Raw genomic sequence first — 17,697 nt, 5'->3', positions numbered from 1 at the left:
CTAGCTGTGCAGAAATATTTTCTTACCATTTAAAACCTTTTTTTTAACCACCATTTTTTATTAGTTTAAAACTCTTAGAAACTTTGGTAGAATCATTTTCTGAAAGCCTTCGTGTGAAATGTACATATCGTAACCTTGTGTACAGTTCATAATGTTTATGCAAACACATGAAAAAATCAATGATTCCGACTATTCTCTCAGTTAGATATATCCATATATTTTAAGCAGCAAGGGCCTCTGGGAAAGCTTTGTCGCCTTTGTATGTTTCATTTGACTTGTACGGTTACAGTGTGTGTTGCAAATGCCTTTGCTTTTGATATAGATACTGAGATTCATGGGTGACCCAAACTTGAATGGGGCTCAGGAGAATCTGTTTGGCAACTACATCATCCAGAGAGGACTTGCCAATCCCAGCCTCCGAGATGAGATCATGGCTCAGGTAGCCAATCAGGTGAGGCCCATCTCATTCTCCTGCCTAGCCGGTGGGGTAGAAATAAAGGCCCATTGCACATTGTCTCTTTACTGTCTCCTGTCCTCCATCAGGTGTGGAGGAATCCTAACATTTTGAATTCAGAGCGTGGTTGGCTCCTCCTGTCCTCCTGTCTCTCTGCCTTCCTGCCCTCTCAAAGGCTGACCAAATACTTGCTGAAGTAGGAAACACAATCAAACAGTGAAATATGTTTACTGTACATGGAAATGTCTATGCGATAATTATACAGTGTATTCATTACCTGGTTTTCTGTGCATGCCTGTGATCTTTGTACATGATTTCAGTGCCTGTTTGCCAGTTTTCATCTCTCTTTGTGCTCGTCGTCGTCGTCGTCGTTGCAGGTTTGTGTCTGACTACGGGCCGGAGGGCTTCGACTGTGTGTGTCAGCACCGTCTGCTTCAAGCTCTGCAGCGGCTGAACGTCGGGCCAGAGTATGTCCGGACGTACCCACCCTGTCTGCTAGAGTGGACCGCCAATCGCAAGAGAGCTCACACCGTTCTGCACATACACTGTTTCGATGGTGAGAACACTCTCGCAACACGTGTCGCCAAGTGGGGATTTTAACCGATTTCATATTCAGATCGAGTAGCAACATTTTGGATGGAGGAGTTCTCTTTATGCAACATTTGCAGTGAAGTGCCCTTGACAAAAGGCGCTGGACCGCCATCTGCATCCCCAGTAAAAAAAAAAGAAAAGGTTAATTAAATAAAACGGATTAATTTAATTAAACAGGGCTATAAATGTGTTGCTAATTCTGAAACCCAATGCTTGTGTGTAACGTCCTGCTTTCCTGCAACAGAGAGAGAACTGTGCTTTATTCCAATATGCTTTTTTATTGCATTTGTCTGAAGAAATGTTGTGTTTTTTCCTTGAATAAATCTGTGTTATGTTTTTAGGCTGCGACACTGCACAACGCTTAAATATGCAGATAACATTATAAACAGACCGGCAGTATGTGTCAATGTCAAAGTAATGTGGTTTGTGAATTTTAAACCTATTGATTTTGACTCAACCTCACCTTTCTGTTTTATTTCTTTCACATGCGCTCAGTCAGTGTGTGCACTACCCAGCACGGAAGAGTTATCTGTCTCTCATTTCCTCCTCTCATCCTGCTAATCTGTCCTCTGGCCTTTTGGCAAGCCTACTGAGGATTAGACAACACCTGATAGCCACTCTGGTTCTCTGGCTTTGTTTGTGTCTGTTTGTTGATGCGGGTGTCTGTGTAAATCTTCATAGGCAGAAATGGGAGACTGCTACCAACTTTGTTTAAATGATACTGTAGAGGAACTATTTCATAACCTGATTGAAACGGCTCTTAAAGGGATAGTTCTACCTGCTGTGGGTTGCGGTCGTCACGCCCCCAAGTTGGCAAAACAGACAGAAGTACGAGCAGGAGAGCAAAACAATGTGCTGCTGTGGACGGGGTGCAGCAGCAAAACCTATTTAAGCCACCTAAAAGAAGACCCACCTAAAACAGTCAATATCAGTTTAAGTGTACGCTATATTTAGAATACTCTCACAGCTTTACCTTGTTGTCAGAGACGCCTTTCCTACGGTGAACTGAAGCTGTTATCTAAGCTTTCTTCAAAGCCGCCAGACTCCTTTGATAAAAACAATTATACCTTTCCGAACACAGGAGTTGCTGGGCTACTGCTGGCTTGATCAGTTAGTCAGGTTGTGTCATTGTGTGGCTTTGGTGTTTTTAAGTGTTTGTTCAGATTCATTCAAAGTCACAAAATATCACAAACAAACTAACCGATCAAGGCAGCGGTAGAACGGCAACTTCCGTGTTCTCTATACTCTAATGCTCTTACTATGGATAAGTCCCTCGTACGACCCCGCTTCTAAACATCCAAACTATCCCTTTAATGAATTAGAAGATGAGAAAAATCAAAAGTGGTGTGTTTTGTTGAGTCACTGCTGTATATTAAAGACTATTTGTCTCTCTAAAGTGTTGTCTTTTCTCCTCCAGGTGTGTCCTTCTTGTGTCCTCTACACTCCTGGACAACAGGAGAAGAAATGGCCAAAGACATCTTACAACACAGGTATCGTCATACCGTAAAACATAGGCACTGAACGTATAGATTTGGTTACATAGAAAAGAGCAAAATAGGAAACTGAAGGGGATGTTTAGATGGAGAATATTTTTGTGAATTCTTGTGTGTAGGGGCATGGTGGATGGTCGTCGAGGCTGGTCGGTGCTGCTGAAGGAGCCGGCTCAGTGGGTGGAGCTGGAGGGCTCAGACTACGTTCTGGACTTGATGTCGGACCTGGAGCTTCCTGCTGACTTCCCCAAACACAGCAGCTACTTCATCATCTCTGCACAGGAACCAATCAGAGTGCGGCCCAATGCCAGCATGTGAGACACACATTTATTCAATGCATAATTGTGCTATACTTTTAAGTACAATTTTTGTACTTGCATTTTACTTGAGTTTGTCCATTTTATGTTACTTTATAAATAGGGATTCATTCTACTTTTTACTCAACTACATTTACCTGACAGCTGTAGTTACTACTTACTTTTTTGATGAAGATTTTACATTAGAAACACATGATACGCTTATAAAAAACATAACTTTTTGTTCTTGTTTTATAGAAGCCTGTTGGGTGGTGGGTTTGACATGAAGGATGATTTCATGTCTTCAGTCTTACCTGGCTCTGATGGACAAGGTGCCCATTGAAACACTAACAGATGAGCACCAACACACACTGATTTTGATTACAGTAGACGTTAAAGTGCTTTTGTCTCGTCCTCACAGACTTGGAGCCTCAGAGAGGGATGGATCGTTATCTCGACAGCCTGTTTGACCCTGTACTGTCTGAGGGAACTGGAGTAAGTTACACAACTCACACTGTCACCTCTGTCAACCGTTTACTGATGGTTACTGTACAGGTCATGTCTGATAAGTATTGTTTTAGCATGGAGCGACCCTATGTCATGATGAGTATTCTCATTTAAATGTACAAAGCCTTACATTTTAAGGACATTGCCTGGTTACATATTTGTATTTAACATTTTTAGCATGACAGAGGTAAGAAGGAATATTAATAAATAGATAAAAAAACATAGTTTCAAAAGAAGAAGAAAAAAGCATGTATATGTATAAACAAAAATACTAATAACACCATAGTAGAATAAATAAAAGGAAGGGGAGGAGCCTCTTGTCATTTATACACGGAATAGCAATTACGCGACAGAGTTTGTCTGTAAACATGTGAACCGTACAGATGCATTGGTTTCTACTGATCAGGCCCAGATTTTATATAATAAGAAATGTGTCTTGTAATAGTTTGCAGCCATTATTTTTAATAAGGTGCTTTTGTCTGCAATCCAGAGTCAGTCTCAATCAGTCTCAATGTTCATTTCCAGGCACAGTGCAGTAAATTACGCAGTGAAAGTGTCCCTGTTCACGTGTTTTTTAGTAGTACAGACCAAACGCTGGTTGCACATGTAAACACAAGCAGTATAAACTATATGACTTCTCTTTGATGCTGTGGGTTCCTCATTGTGTATATTTAGCAGATTAATACAGAAAACACCTATGTCAGCGTTTTTAGGATTCACTACCCACCGCAAATGTCGGCCGTCAGCCCTGTTATTAAAACTACAGTTAAATCGAGTTAAATCCGTACGTGTTTAGTCTAGGTAATGGTGCAGTGAATGCTGGCCGTGTTGGATCTATCAGTCTTCAGCTTGGGACGTGGCGAATGTTAGCCGTGCTATCGGATGTGGCTGACAGGAATTAGCATGTATCAGATGTGTTCTACAGACCTCTCCCGCCCAGCCACCTATTACGTTACCCAGTTACCGTAACTGTCACAGCGACTAGATCGCCACGGTGGTTTCCCACCCAGGCAACGCTGGGATCTGCTTACGAGGAACTGACACTCTGGCAAATGAAGGGCTTACTATTTAATGAGACATGGCCCACGAATGCACACACTCCTGTGGATTTATGGGTCAGCGGCTGATTTCTGATGGAAGCAGCTGCTCACATAAGAAGGGGGAATCCTCTGATACGACGGTCAAAAAGGGCTTAGATTGCACAAGTAGTTATCGCTCTGTTGTGTGGGTTTTTTTAGCACTCCACACTGACAAACGCAGCAATTAAAGGAAAATCTATCTTTTAGTATCAATCACTTCACCTGTTGGCTTAAAAGGCATCTCTGAAAGGTTTGTAGATTGCTCGGTGACAGACGACAGCAGGCGTAGTCAGCTTGGATTTCAATGGAAAACCAGAGTCAGTGTAAAAAAATATAATGCTCTACTTCTAAGATGTGTTTTCACATCCTCATAGCCCCAAACCGCCACTGAAATTAGTATTCTTTGTGATTTGTAAGTGAAGTCCTTTGGAGCGTTTTGATCAAAGCAAACACGGTAACAAATGTGACCAGACATTACGGATATATTACAGACTGTAGCTCAACTGAGGTCGATCCTGATTGACGGTTTAAAATTTCCACTAATGATATTTTGAAACGTGACATACAAGATATATACTGAGCAGGATATTTTATGTTTGAGAATGATGTAACTGTTTCACATGCCAGTGGCATTGCTGTGCTGCAATTTTTTGTGATTACATTTCTTTTTAAAATGAACACTAGAAATTATGAAGGCACTTGCAAATGACAAGGGAGAACGAAATTTAAACCATACTACTTTTATCTCTTTTCTTAAGATTTAATATTTAATATTGACTCTTATCAGCCATCATATACATCGATGCTGGTATATCAGTCAATATACTCATATATCGGTTTGATACCAGCCCTGTTCAGAGTACTTGATACTCGTTTTTGGTTTCAGTTCTAAAGTCTGTCCTTCTGTCCTCACAGGAAGTGGAATCAGCTGCAGGACTGTCCAGCAGGATGAAGGGGGCTGGGGGAGTCGGAGGGGGGTGGCAACAGCAAGGGCAGTCAACCGGGCCCCCACCTCCACCTGGGGGTCAGTCAAGAAAAAAAAGATCTTCACAAACAAACATTATTTTTGAAGCATGAATGCAATCAGCAGAAGGAAAAAGCAAACGTTAGACTATAGAAATGTTACACCAGGGTCACATGAGCGTGAGTAAACACAACGAGGTTGTAAAGGCGGACCAGTGAGCGTGATGAGTTTTAGTAGTCTCATGAAGCCTCTTGTTAGCAGCCACCTTTATTAAGACACTTAAAGGCTTCAAAAATCCCTCTACTGACTCATTTTATATCGTAGAACAAAACTTTAGATATCTGAAGCTTGTGTTAACCACAGACCTTATTTCAGGCTTCCAACCTAAAACCCATTAAAACGAAACATTGACTTTAAGACAAGAGAACCGGAAGTGCAAATATACTGACTAATTTATGGGTTTTAGTGAATGTAGTAAATCCCATCGTTGCAAAACTTGAATTTTTCACGTTCACCAACTCATTATATTATTGAACTATTATTGAACTTTCAGAAAGTAGTGCACATGCTGGCTGTGCAGTACTTTCCTTCTTACAATGTATGAATTTTTTGAGGGCTTTCTCTACACAGCGTCACTTTTACACTCAATTCAGGCACTCAAATGAAGTAGCAGACAATAGATGAAGTGCACTCTGAAGTAAATATGGAGCCATTTGGACAGATTCCTAGTCTCATACTGTCACACACTGGAAGAACCTCAATATCTCAATAAATCATAAGCATGTGTAAAAAAGCAAACAGACTTCAGATCTGAAATTTGCTGTGTGTGTTTGTGTGTCCACAGCTGTGAGAGTCCTTCCCGTGGGAGGCGTGATGTCGCCTCCTGTTGGTGCCGTGGCACCTGTAACACCTGGTTCGTATCAAGTGTGAAGAGAAATATGAGGAAAAAAAGAAGAAGAAAAAAAACACCTCATCAAACTAAATTGTCATCCCTCCTTCCTGTTTGCTGAGTTCCTCCTCCTCTCTCCTCCTCTCTCCTCCTCTCTCCTCCAGATGCCCAGCAGGCTGTTTTGGCGCAGCAGCAGCAGGCGATCGTGAACCAGCAGGCCGTCATCATGGTAAACCCTCCGTCTGGATTCCGCGTCTGTTTATTTGTTCCAGCGCTCTTTCTTTGGAATTAACGCGTCATCGTCTTGTTTCTCAGGCCCAGCAGATGACCATGCAGGCCATGGCCATTATCAGCAGCCCGATGACGAGCCCCCCCACCTCCCCGATCATGAGCCCTCCCATGAGCCCCCTGCTCCACCACCCTCCCAGCCCGTACGCCCCTGACAGCCCCTACGCTGTCATACCCCCGAGTCCGTACGCCAACATCCCACCCAGCCCATACGCCAACTTCACTCCCACTCCCTACGCTGCAGCAGACATCCCACCCAGGCACCCCTATCCTCCCCTTGCTCGACCGGAACAAACTCCATCGCAGCTTCAAGCTCGGCCTCGCGCGGAGCCCCGGACTCAGCCCGCAGCTCGGCCTCACCCTCAGTCGAGCTACACCAAAACTAACAAAACTGAGCCAGCGCAGCCTCAAGCGGACGCTGCCGCACGGGTCAGTAACTCTGAGACATGTGAGGTAACAGTCCGAAGTGACACACCACGTTACATAATCAGTACTTTTTAAATTCATGAAAGATGTTATAGTTGTTGTAATCTCAAACAACAACAAGGAACGCTTCCTCGGGAAAAAAAATGCATCCACAAAACGAGATGCAGTTTCCTTTTATGAAAAGAGTGAGGGGTTTGTTTGCAGTACGATTAAGAACTGTGTAGTCAGGATGATGATAAGCAAAAGCATACCTATAACCTTTATTTGATCATTTACATCAAGATCTATTTTGCTAGAAAGACCTGAGGAAAGAAAAAGAAACGTAACGAGACAAAACAACTAACAGCATCAGTGACAATCGGTCAGTGGGAAGAGAAATCTCCCATCAAAAATGTCCAAACAGAAGTAAATCTGGACGGGGGGGGGTCAATGCAGGTGTGGCTCTTACTGCTAAAGGCAATGATTCGATATTTTGATGTCATATTTTTCAGTCACACAATTATTCTAGTTTTGAACATTAGGGTGCAGTTCAGAGCAACATGAATTTGTCCACCGAACTTCACAGGAACATTTAAAACAACACAACAACCCTATTCACAAAGGATGTTGAAAAAAATAAAAAACAACCATGTGTTATTGCAGATTACACATTTCTACTATCTGTAACAAAGGAAATGTGCTGCAGTCAAACAGTCCAGTTTTAATGTTCCTTTTTTAATGTCTGCAAAGCCTTGATGCAAACTCTCTGTCCTCTCTGTGTGGCTTGTTCAGGTTCAGTCAGGTAAGGACAGCGTCCCTCGGAGGAAGGCTCCAGGCGTCCCCATAAACAAGGACACACCAGTCAGAAAGTTTGGTAAGAGAGAGGGAGGACATGAGAGCGAGAGAGAGAGAGAGAGAGAGAGAGAGAGAGAGAGAGAGAGGACATGAGAGCGAGAGAGAGAGAGAGAGAGAGAGAGAGAGAGAGAGAGAGAGGACATGAGAGAGAGAGAGAGAGAGGACATGAGAGAGAGAGAGAGAGAGGACATGAGAGAGAGAGAGAGAGAGAGAGGACATGAGAGAGAGAGAGAGAGGACATGAGAGAGAGAGAGAGAGAGAGAGGACATGAGAGAGAGAGAGAGAGAGAGAGAGAGGACATGAGAGAGAGAGAGAGAGAGAGAGGACATGAGAGAGAGAGAGAGAGAGAGAGAGAGGACATGAGAGAGAGAGAGAGAAGACATGAGAGCGAGAGAGAGAGAGAGAGAGAGAGAGAGAGAGAGGACATGAGAGAGAGAGAGAGAGGACATGAGAGAGAGAGAGAGAGAGGACATGAGAGAGAGAGAGAGAGAGAGAGAGAGAGAGCAACAGAGCAACAGAGAGAGAGTCCCTTCAGCCATTTTAACTAAAAGTCATCTTTAAGAGAGCTTTAGACAAGCGAGCATCTCTTATCAGCTGAAGTGTTCATTCATTTTTTTGTTGTGTGTGTGTGTGTGTGTGTGTGTGTGTGTGTGTGTGTGTGTTTGCTTTAGCCCCAGTGGTGACGTCTCCTCCGCCCCCTGCTGGAGAGGTGGTGAAGTACTCGGCTCGGACTACAGATTACATCGTCCCCAGCCAAGACATTCAAGGCATCTGAATTTAAACTGCTAAAAATGTTGATGCCGCAGGTTTATACAGCAAAACTGAATCACAGTTGATTAAGTAGTCAATACATTTCTTTATTTCTTGGTTGGTATTTGGATTTGAAACCATGACAGAAACATATAAAGAGTAATCTACGTAATTCTCACATGGTTTGTTTTTAAAGACATCATCAAAAGGTACAACTCTCCACCTCCACCGGGAGACCTGCTGCTACATGAGAAGAGGTGAGGTCTCATAAACACACACAAACACACATTTTAGCTTGTAAATGCTATTTCCAGTCACATACTGTAAAGCCCAGGCCACAACAAACTACCAGCAGATACTGGCCTGGATGTCATTGCTTGCAGTAAGCACACAGCGCCAGAGTGATTGTATTCACGCGCAATAAGCACAAACACTGCGAAAATGCGCTGCATTTGTTCTTGAAAAAAATCCTGCAAACTGTGACGTGTGACGTCCCCACTGTGGATGTATTTAGGAGACTAGAGGGGAAGTTTAGGAAGAAGCAAACCCCTCGTGATGAAGCTTTACAGATCCTCAAACCGCAGATGGACAACCCTCCTGCTCCACAGGTACACACACACACACACACACACACACACACACACACACACACACACACACATACACATACTCAAATACAGGATTACACAGAACGCAAGCAGAGCGATAAACGCTTGTAATGAGTCGTGCAGGGTAACGTTTTTGTGTTTGTTCAGCCTAAACGTCCTGCTGTCCCCCCACCATCTGCGTCTGCAACGGAGGAGGCGGGATTTAAACCCACCAAGAGCACGAAGACAAAAGCTCCTGATCGTCCTCTCCCTTTACCTCCTCGAGGTGCTCACATTCACTCAACGTTTACACTCATCCACATATTCTAATGCATCACTTTGCAGAGGTGAAGGTATCTCGTGGCGCTTTCATTAAACCTCAGTGTGTTATTGTAAAGACTGATGGTTGTATTTTCTACCTCATGAGACATTTTTGAAAGTAGTAAAATTAGCCTACATTGTTTAAATCTGCTTGCAGTCTTTTCTTTAAGTCTTGCAGATCCAATGCAGCTAAGGTGAAGCACTCGTTAGGGGTTACCAACCATTAGCCAAGGAGAGCCAAGCACAGCATCACAACTCCACTAACTGTGGCCACTTGAACTTAAAGCATTTGGATTTCTTTATAATACTGTTTTGTTGGAATAAGGACATTGAATAAAGTAAAACTGCAGCGTAACGTGACGTATTTGTTGCAGTTTCTCGAGAGCTTCCTGTAGAGACTGAAACCATCCAGACGCAGCTTCATCAGAGAACCAATGAGGAGCACTACACCTACACCAATGTTCCCTGGAGATTGTACCTCAGGAAGGAGGTGAGCACTTACGCAAAAACACGAAGGCAAACATCGTGATCCACCGTCGTAATGTTTGCATTCTTTTCTCTTGTGAGTATTTTTCTTGCTTTTGCAGGTTTTTTATCCCAAAGACAGCTTCAACAATCCTCTGGTGCTAGACCTCATTTTCAAACAGGTAACTTAAGAGATGGTTGAATTAACGCAGAAATAATGGATGTAGCATCAGCGGATAAACGCATGTTTTAATTTACATTTAAGCAAATGCTTTTCTTGATTTGTTCAATATTTTTTTTACCTCTCGCCAATTACGCTCCATATCTTTACCTGACAGCAGAAAAAAAAAAAAAAAGTCATAGACAGATCAAACTAAATCATTTCTAACATCACCTCCCTGCTCCTCTGTTGTCTCCTGCAGATCGTGAACGACACTCTGTCAGAGGCGTGTGTTCGCATCACCCGGGATGAAAGGCAGAAAATGAAGGCTCTTTTCGGTAGTCTGTCTGTTCTTGCCGCAGATATTTCCTTAGATCGTATGCTCTAATCCAGACACGTCTCGTTGACACTCATGAGTTCACGTGTCTGTTTGTGTGAATGACAGCCAAACACGGGGTGGAACAGAATATGGATCCGGTGGAGGAGCATGTGAAGAAAACAATCGTGTTGGTTGCCAGAGAAACCTGGGAAATATACTTCTCTCGTCTGTTCCCTGCATCGGTGAGGGCGGTAAATCCTAAGAGGATAATGATAATTACTGAGTGTGATATTTTCATTTTTATTGAACTTCTGTGTGTGTGTGTGTGTGTGTGTGTGTGTGTGTGTGTGTGTGTGTGTGTGTGTGTGTGTGTGTGTGTGTGTGTGTGTGTGTGTGTGCAGGGTAGTGTAGGAACAGGTGTGCAGGTTTTGTCGGTGTCCCACAGCGGTATAAAGCTGTTAAAGACCGTAAAAAGCAGCGCTGCAGCTCCAGACTACTTCAGAGTCCTTCGACCTTACACGTATGTGCACTTTTTTATGTCTTTGTTTGCACATTTTTTATTCCATTACTTTTATCTTGTTTGGAGTTTTCAGATTTCATATGTGTGTTTTACAATTCAGAGTCAGTGTCAGGTGAGCTGTGAACCACAGAATATATAACAAATACATCAAATTGTCTAGACTTTCCTTTTTTTCTTTCTATTTTTCTATTATTTCTTACTATTCAGGAGAAGATTGACTTGCCAGTATATGGATTTTTTTCGAGGCTGTATAATACCCAAATTTGAGAGTTTCTGTTTTGCAATATCTTTTTACCTCTGAGCCAACATAAACACTGATAGCGCTATATCTGAGAGAAGATAATATCAAGAAAATGTATCAGTCAAAGAGCAGTTTTTGTTCAAGCCTGTGGCTCAAAACATAAACATAAAAGAACTATATCCTCACCAGTCAACAGATAAGATCCCCATTTATATCGGATCAAAATATGGAGAAAAAAAACAGCTTCTATGATAAAACGGCATCTTTGCAAACCGATAATCAGCATAAAAGGGATTTTTATCTGTTATTAGAAATTGCATACATTTACCATGTAGGTATATTTCTATTCTGAAATACTGTATTTATTCATTATAGTATTTCATCATTATTCATATTTGAGAACTGAATTTCTTTCGACCATTTCTGTAGCTTTGTTCCATATAACAGTTGGGAGCTTTTGCGTTGTATTTTTTTTTTTCTCAGCTACGCAGACATCCTGTTTGTAACCATCCCGTCTGAAAACATGCTGGAGTTCAATCTGACCAACGAGAAACTGATCCTGTTCTCAGCCAAGGCACCGCAAGTCAAACATCTCATAGACACCTTCATCAATGAGATCAAAAAGGTACAGCACACACACACACACACACACACACACACACACACACACACACTCGCCATGACCGGCTCAGAACCACGACAAATACCATAAATAGGAGGTGACAAAAGGACTTACAGCACAAAAAAAATTATTTGAAACTAACTAAACAACTAAAATGTATAAATGTTATGAGGTGTGGCAGTCAGTGAGTCAGTAGGACTAGTGTGTATGCAGGAATGAAAGATGAGCGAGTGGAGTGTTGTGTGGTAAAAGAAAAAGACGGGAATGGGGGAGTGTAGGGAGCACAGTTTCCTCTTTCTCTCTCCCACATGTAACAAGTGAGGTGCGTTCTTAAAGGACGACCCGACCACACATCCTGCCATCTGCAACGCAAAACACAGACTGTTTCTCTCACTCCCTTCATCTGCACACACTCTATGTGAAAAATAAACTAAAAACATGACAGTAACAGTGCGAGAGTATCCACTTGTTTTCCGTTTGTTTTTTCTTCCTTGCAGGACTCAGATTATGTGATAGCGGAGCGTAACTTTGTGACAGACGACCGCTCGATGCTCAATTTTCACAAAGGCGACGTCATCAGGCTGCAGGTTATGGACGGGCTGGAGAAGGGTGAGACACAACGGTGCATGTAATATAAAACATGTCATCTAAAAAGTGAATCTTTGATCTGACCGTGTGTGTGTGTGTGTGTGTGTGTGTCTGTGTGTGTCTCCTCCAGGTTACAGCTATGGCTGTGTGGTGAGGAAGAAGGTGGTGTTTTTGGAGGATCTGAAAAGAGACACTCAAGATTTTGGTGAGTGTTCATTATAATTTTTATCTTAAGCAAAGTCAGATCTATAAACTTTTTTTTTTACGTGGTAACCAGACGTTAGCGCCATGGCCAAGGTCCAAAAATAAACAAGGCGGCAATTCAGACGGACAGCTTTGAGAGATTTGCTAACCTGAACCGTGTCCCTGGAGGCGTGATAGTATCGCTATGCCGGGGAGAAATATGTGCTGTGATGTTTAAATACAATATTTTATCAGAAAATAATTTTTCAGATGGAAGATGGTGATGCAATTTGAAAAATATTGATTCATTGATTCTTTTCTTGAGGACGCAAAAGATGATCACAGATGAGGAGAAGTCCCGTCATTTCGATGCTTATTAGATCAAATAAAAGACAAACTCAGTGTGTGCTTCCACACACATTGTTGTGATTTACTGTGACACATTCATTCTAAAGGTTTGAAGTAATAATATCAAATGTGAATGTAAGATCTGCGCTGCATTACACATTTGATTTTTTTATCCAGTTTTGAAACCTCAGGGGGTGTGAGGAGGACAGCTTGTGTTTGTGGATACTTACTGTAAGTCACATTGTGAGGACAAACAGCTGGTCCCCACTTAAGGCGAGGCGCTGCAGGCAAAAACATTTTTCATGCACAAAATAGACATTTAGATATTTAGATTAGACTAGTAGGAAGAAAACATCCAAAATACACATTTTATGTGTTTATTTTACTACGCTGTCTATTTGCGTCTGTAGATTTCTCCTGAATTCACTTTAAGTTAGCATTAAATGATTCTTCTTTCAGAAAATGCAAAAAGAGAATTGTCATAATGTAAACTGACATACCTTATACAGTTGATATGGCTAACATGTTAGCAACAGTTGCATATGTACACATCCAGCACATACAGAGCAGCGCTAGTTTTTATTAGGAGTTTTGTTTCTCGCCACCGTATGAATGTAAGTCCAATATTACCTCCACTCTTAGCTCTGTTTTGGGTCTCCACAAACTCCTCGATGAAAATGCCTGCTAATCGTTCCACTATATTCACCAGCTTGTCGCTATCTTCATCCGTCTGCTGTTTGGTGCTGAGCAGGCAGCAAGCTGTGAGATTATCAGACCATTTTTTATTTCATGGTAAACAGTTGCGTGCTGCTGCTGCTGGAAATTGATTGATTGAAGAAAAAGGTGAAAGTGAACCGGGAGCCGGGAGACACTAAAGGCTGCGAGGAACTGCAGCGTCAGGCGCTGATTCTCTGTGGATTCATCCCTATGAGTGACCCCCTTACGCACTCATTTCATGCTTTTGTTGCGGTGTTGTTGCAGTGCTTATGGCAAAGGTTAGGGTAACCCTGCAGGGAGTTGATGTAAGTCAATAGGAGTGACAGAAGTACCCATGTGTATATTATCTATAATTAGACCAAAGGCTGCAGATTGTGCCAGGTTATCAGCGTTGCAGCGGGTCGGGAGTCAAGTCTTATAAATGAGAGAGAAAAGCATGCAGATACAGATCTGACTTGAGTAAATGAAAAGCTGACCTGCTGTTAGAGGAAAGGCAGATAGTGATCAGGACTTAAAGCAGAGAGGCGGGTTGTTTAGAGGCCCAAAGCACAGAGGTGTGTGTTGGGTGTCGTAATCCCTCTGATCTGTGTGTGTCAGGTTGGAAGTTTGGTGCCGTGTTTGGCCGCTCCGGTGGGTTCCCGGCCGAGTGCGTCCATCCCGTCGCTCCTCCCGACTTCCTGTCGCTGCCACTGGACCGCAAGGCAGAGCCTCGAGGAGGAGCGGGACAGTTCGCCGTGTCGTCAGCCATCGCTGTCGCCGTGGCGTCCACCATGGCTGCGCATGAGATAGATCAAACGATCGAGGTACGCAGGCACACATTCTCACGTACGTTTCTTTTTTTTTTTTGTGTCAGATTGTTTTTTGAACTGACAATCGTTGATTTTCAGAAGGTTTCCCTTGACGGCTTTGCTGAAGGAGATCTGGATGAGAGGGCCCTGCAGGACAGTCAATATGACATGTTGGAGTTCGCCAAGAAGTTCTTCAGACAGGGAACCAACGGGAAGGGGTGAGACGCTGACATCATCACAAACGCACAGAAAAACATCACACAATTTCAAATCCAGTGATGGAAAATGACTAAATTCATTTACTCAAGTACTGAACTTTTATGCTACAATTCTGAAGCATTTGTCCTCTACTGTATGAGACTTTATACTTACTATACCACTACGTTTTTGAGTGACACATTGTAGTTTTTGTTCCACTACATTCATTTAACAGCTAGTTACTTTTTTAATTACATACAAAACATATCATTAGTTTATAGAATATGATGCCCAACCGCATGTAAAGTAATTAAAATCAGCTCAACCTGAACCTGTTGCAATATTAAAGTCGTTTTACATCAGTATAAATGATTGAATAAGAATGTACTAAACATTGACACACTGATCTGCATAATGAGTATGTGTAAATAAATTTTGTCCCTAATACTTCTGTACCTTTATTGAATTATATTTTGAATGTAGGACTTTTACTTGTAAAGGATTATTTTTATTGCAACTTTTACTGGAGTAAATTATCTCTGTACTTCTTCCAACACTGTTTAAATTGTAATGCTGCGCTGTGTGACTGATTTGTGTTCTCAGAGATTCCCTGAAAAACAAAAGCAAGAACAGAGACTCCAGAGAGCCCACTGAAATGATCAAGTTCTCCAAGGTGCCTTTCTTCTCACTAAAACTAAAAATACTCTCATAAAATAGATCTTCTGTATGTTGTGTTGGGGTGTATTGAATTGTTTCTATGACACTTTTTCTTCTTTGCAGACTCCTCTGACTGAGTCTCTGATAGAGTTCACGGATCCAGCCATGAACAGAGTGGCAGCTGATCTCTTCCTGTGTAAGTTCTCACCTTCTCTCATCGCTCCTCTAATTACATCATCTTATTACATTACTCTTATTTCATTACTCTTATTACACCTGGGCTTTACCGATTCATCCTCGGTTAAAGTAAGACGCGTATCAGATTTTAAGTTCTCAAGTGCTGGATGTCTCTACGAAATAAAATATGCTACTAGATACTTCAATTATTGTTGACCTGCGTGAGTGTGTGTGTGTGTGTTTGTGTCCTGGTTGTGTACTTTGTATAGCGATGATGCGTTTCATGGGTGACTCTCCATCAAGGGGATTGACAGAACAGGAAGTGGTCAACACTGTCCTCAAGGTAAATACACACTGTTATTTTCTCTCTAAGGCTACTATTTTCTCTTTGACAGTTTACTGATGTGTGTGTGTGTGTGTGTGTGTGTGTGTGTCCTCCCCTCAGCTCATAGGAGAGTTCACCTTGATGAGGGATGAGGCTTACTGCCAACTTCTCAAACAGCTTACGGCTAACACCAGCTCCAAACCGTAAGTCCGCTTTCTCACATAAACAACGTACCCACAACAAACCAACCCACACTGCGCTCGTCTTTCTTCTCGGAGCCTGTAATCCTCCGTGTGTGTGTGTGTGTGTGTGTGTGTGTGTGTGTGTGTGTGTGTGTGTGTGTGTGTGTGTGTGTGTGTGTGTGTGTGTCTGTGCGCTCTTGTGTCGTACAGTGATAGTTGCCAACGAGGCTGGAGGCTGCTGTACATCCTGACCGCTTTCCATCGCTGCTCCGAAGTCCTCAAGCCCTTCCTGCTGAAGAACCTGCAGCAGGCTTCTCGCAGCGCCGGCGCGCAGTATCAGGGTACTAAAACAGACACAATCACCAAGCGTAAGTCTGCTGTGTAACATTAGCAGCGCCACCAGCATGTAATGTTCCGTCAATGTGCTAGGCATCGCTAAAGCGTGTGAGCAGAACCTGAAGAAGACGTTCCAGTACGGCGGCCGCATTGTTCCACCCAACAGCATGGAGCTGAAGGCTGTGGTGGTCAGTGCTTCATTTTATCTATCTGCAGGGGAGGAGGAAGCATTCAGATCCTTTACTTTAATAACAATATAGTGTAAAGATACTCCATAACTGATAAATGTCTGCCTTGATCCAAGTAGCAGTAGTGTTGGCAGCAAAAAGAAAAGCTACTCATTATGCAAAATAGCCACATTTATGTTATTGTATATAATATGTTTAGTGTTAACATTATTGATATAAGCTGCACATTAATCTGTTAGGAGAAGAACAATGATATTCTATTTTTTTTTCTTATTGTGAACAAATCTCATGAAAAAATATACATATATTGTCTGTGTATCCAAAGCTTATTCCTCTGTGCCACAGAGCTCCATTATTGTCCAAAAAAACGATTAAAAACACATTAAGGAGACACACTGTGTGTCGTTTTCCGTCATTACAATGAACGTGGGCACTGTAGCCTGAAAATAGCCCCCAAAAATACACTATTAAAGTCGTTTTTTTTCAAAGATTTATTAAGGAACCACTGGGCTTTTTGGATGACTATCTCAGAGTAGGGAAGTCAAAATGTGATATACATATACTACATGAGTGTGTGTGTGTTTATACTTCCTCAGGCGGGACGTAGTTCAAAACGTCAGCTGTTTCTGTTTCCCGGAGGCATCGAACGTCACGTGAAAATCAAAACGTGCTCCGTAAGTGTTCAGTTCAGCACCACTGGTGTCTACAAGGAGACGGCTGGGATGCTTCTTGCACGTGTGTTGATGTTGTTCTGTCTTTCAGGTTGCCCTGGAGGTGATTGAGGAGCTGTGTTATGAGATGGGTTTGCACAAATTGGAGGCCATGGAAGAATATGCCATATTTTTAGTCACCAATAGAGGTGTGCTCGTCTTCTGCTTCTCTCTCTCTCACACACATGAAACATTGTATTAGTGCAACAAAGTCAGTCTTCTCATCAGGGTCAGTGAAGCAGATCCACTCACAGATCACATGTCAGACTCTGGTTTCTAGCTGTGGGAGAAAGTCACACTTGATGAGTCCTTATTGGACCGCCATGGCAAAATAACGACAGACGGCTCGATGTCACCTTTTCATAGCCGATGACGATGTCGCCACACAGAGTCATCTTTCTTCTTCATTAGATGTTAATGCGCCATTCATTTGCACACTGTGTAACTGTACGGATGTATTTACAATCACGATGCACAAATTGTCAAACACTTACATA

The 17,697-nt window shown here is 42.5% G+C and overlaps 1 protein-coding gene across 1 annotated transcript in view; it reads left to right on the top strand.

Annotated features, from left to right (window-relative positions):
• Nucleotides 1-17,697, top strand: part of myo15ab (myosin XVAb) — a 45,483-nt gene that overhangs the window by 23,957 nt on the left and 3,829 nt on the right. The window contains exons 35-68 of the mRNA XM_068737448.1: nt 323-451; nt 544-650; nt 832-1,010; nt 2,463-2,535; nt 2,658-2,849; nt 3,090-3,163; nt 3,253-3,326; nt 5,333-5,441; nt 6,226-6,294; nt 6,435-6,499; nt 6,586-6,987; nt 7,756-7,837; nt 8,490-8,585; nt 8,765-8,825; nt 9,083-9,176; nt 9,324-9,441; nt 9,851-9,966; nt 10,064-10,123; nt 10,364-10,439; nt 10,547-10,662; nt 10,822-10,940; nt 11,665-11,806; nt 12,301-12,412; nt 12,522-12,596; nt 14,237-14,442; nt 14,527-14,645; nt 15,229-15,298; nt 15,406-15,478; nt 15,729-15,802; nt 15,905-15,987; nt 16,177-16,307; nt 16,396-16,490; nt 17,087-17,164; nt 17,253-17,349. Of these exons, the coding sequence (XP_068593549.1) occupies nt 323-451; nt 544-650; nt 832-1,010; nt 2,463-2,535; nt 2,658-2,849; nt 3,090-3,163; nt 3,253-3,326; nt 5,333-5,441; nt 6,226-6,294; nt 6,435-6,499; nt 6,586-6,987; nt 7,756-7,837; nt 8,490-8,585; nt 8,765-8,825; nt 9,083-9,176; nt 9,324-9,441; nt 9,851-9,966; nt 10,064-10,123; nt 10,364-10,439; nt 10,547-10,662; nt 10,822-10,940; nt 11,665-11,806; nt 12,301-12,412; nt 12,522-12,596; nt 14,237-14,442; nt 14,527-14,645; nt 15,229-15,298; nt 15,406-15,478; nt 15,729-15,802; nt 15,905-15,987; nt 16,177-16,307; nt 16,396-16,490; nt 17,087-17,164; nt 17,253-17,349 (3,766 nt within the window). The remainder of the gene's footprint in view (nt 1-322; nt 452-543; nt 651-831; nt 1,011-2,462; nt 2,536-2,657; nt 2,850-3,089; nt 3,164-3,252; nt 3,327-5,332; nt 5,442-6,225; nt 6,295-6,434; nt 6,500-6,585; nt 6,988-7,755; nt 7,838-8,489; nt 8,586-8,764; nt 8,826-9,082; nt 9,177-9,323; nt 9,442-9,850; nt 9,967-10,063; nt 10,124-10,363; nt 10,440-10,546; nt 10,663-10,821; nt 10,941-11,664; nt 11,807-12,300; nt 12,413-12,521; nt 12,597-14,236; nt 14,443-14,526; nt 14,646-15,228; nt 15,299-15,405; nt 15,479-15,728; nt 15,803-15,904; nt 15,988-16,176; nt 16,308-16,395; nt 16,491-17,086; nt 17,165-17,252; nt 17,350-17,697) is intronic.

Source organism: Cebidichthys violaceus, unplaced genomic scaffold, assembly GCF_023349555.1.
Source record: "Cebidichthys violaceus isolate CVI_PGR_0920_01 unplaced genomic scaffold, fCebVio1.0.p SCAF_79, whole genome shotgun sequence".
Lineage (NCBI taxonomy): Eukaryota > Metazoa > Chordata > Actinopteri > Perciformes > Stichaeidae > Cebidichthys > Cebidichthys violaceus.
The sequence above is the reverse complement of the archived record's forward strand: the minus strand, read 5'-3'. Positions and strand labels throughout refer to the sequence as shown.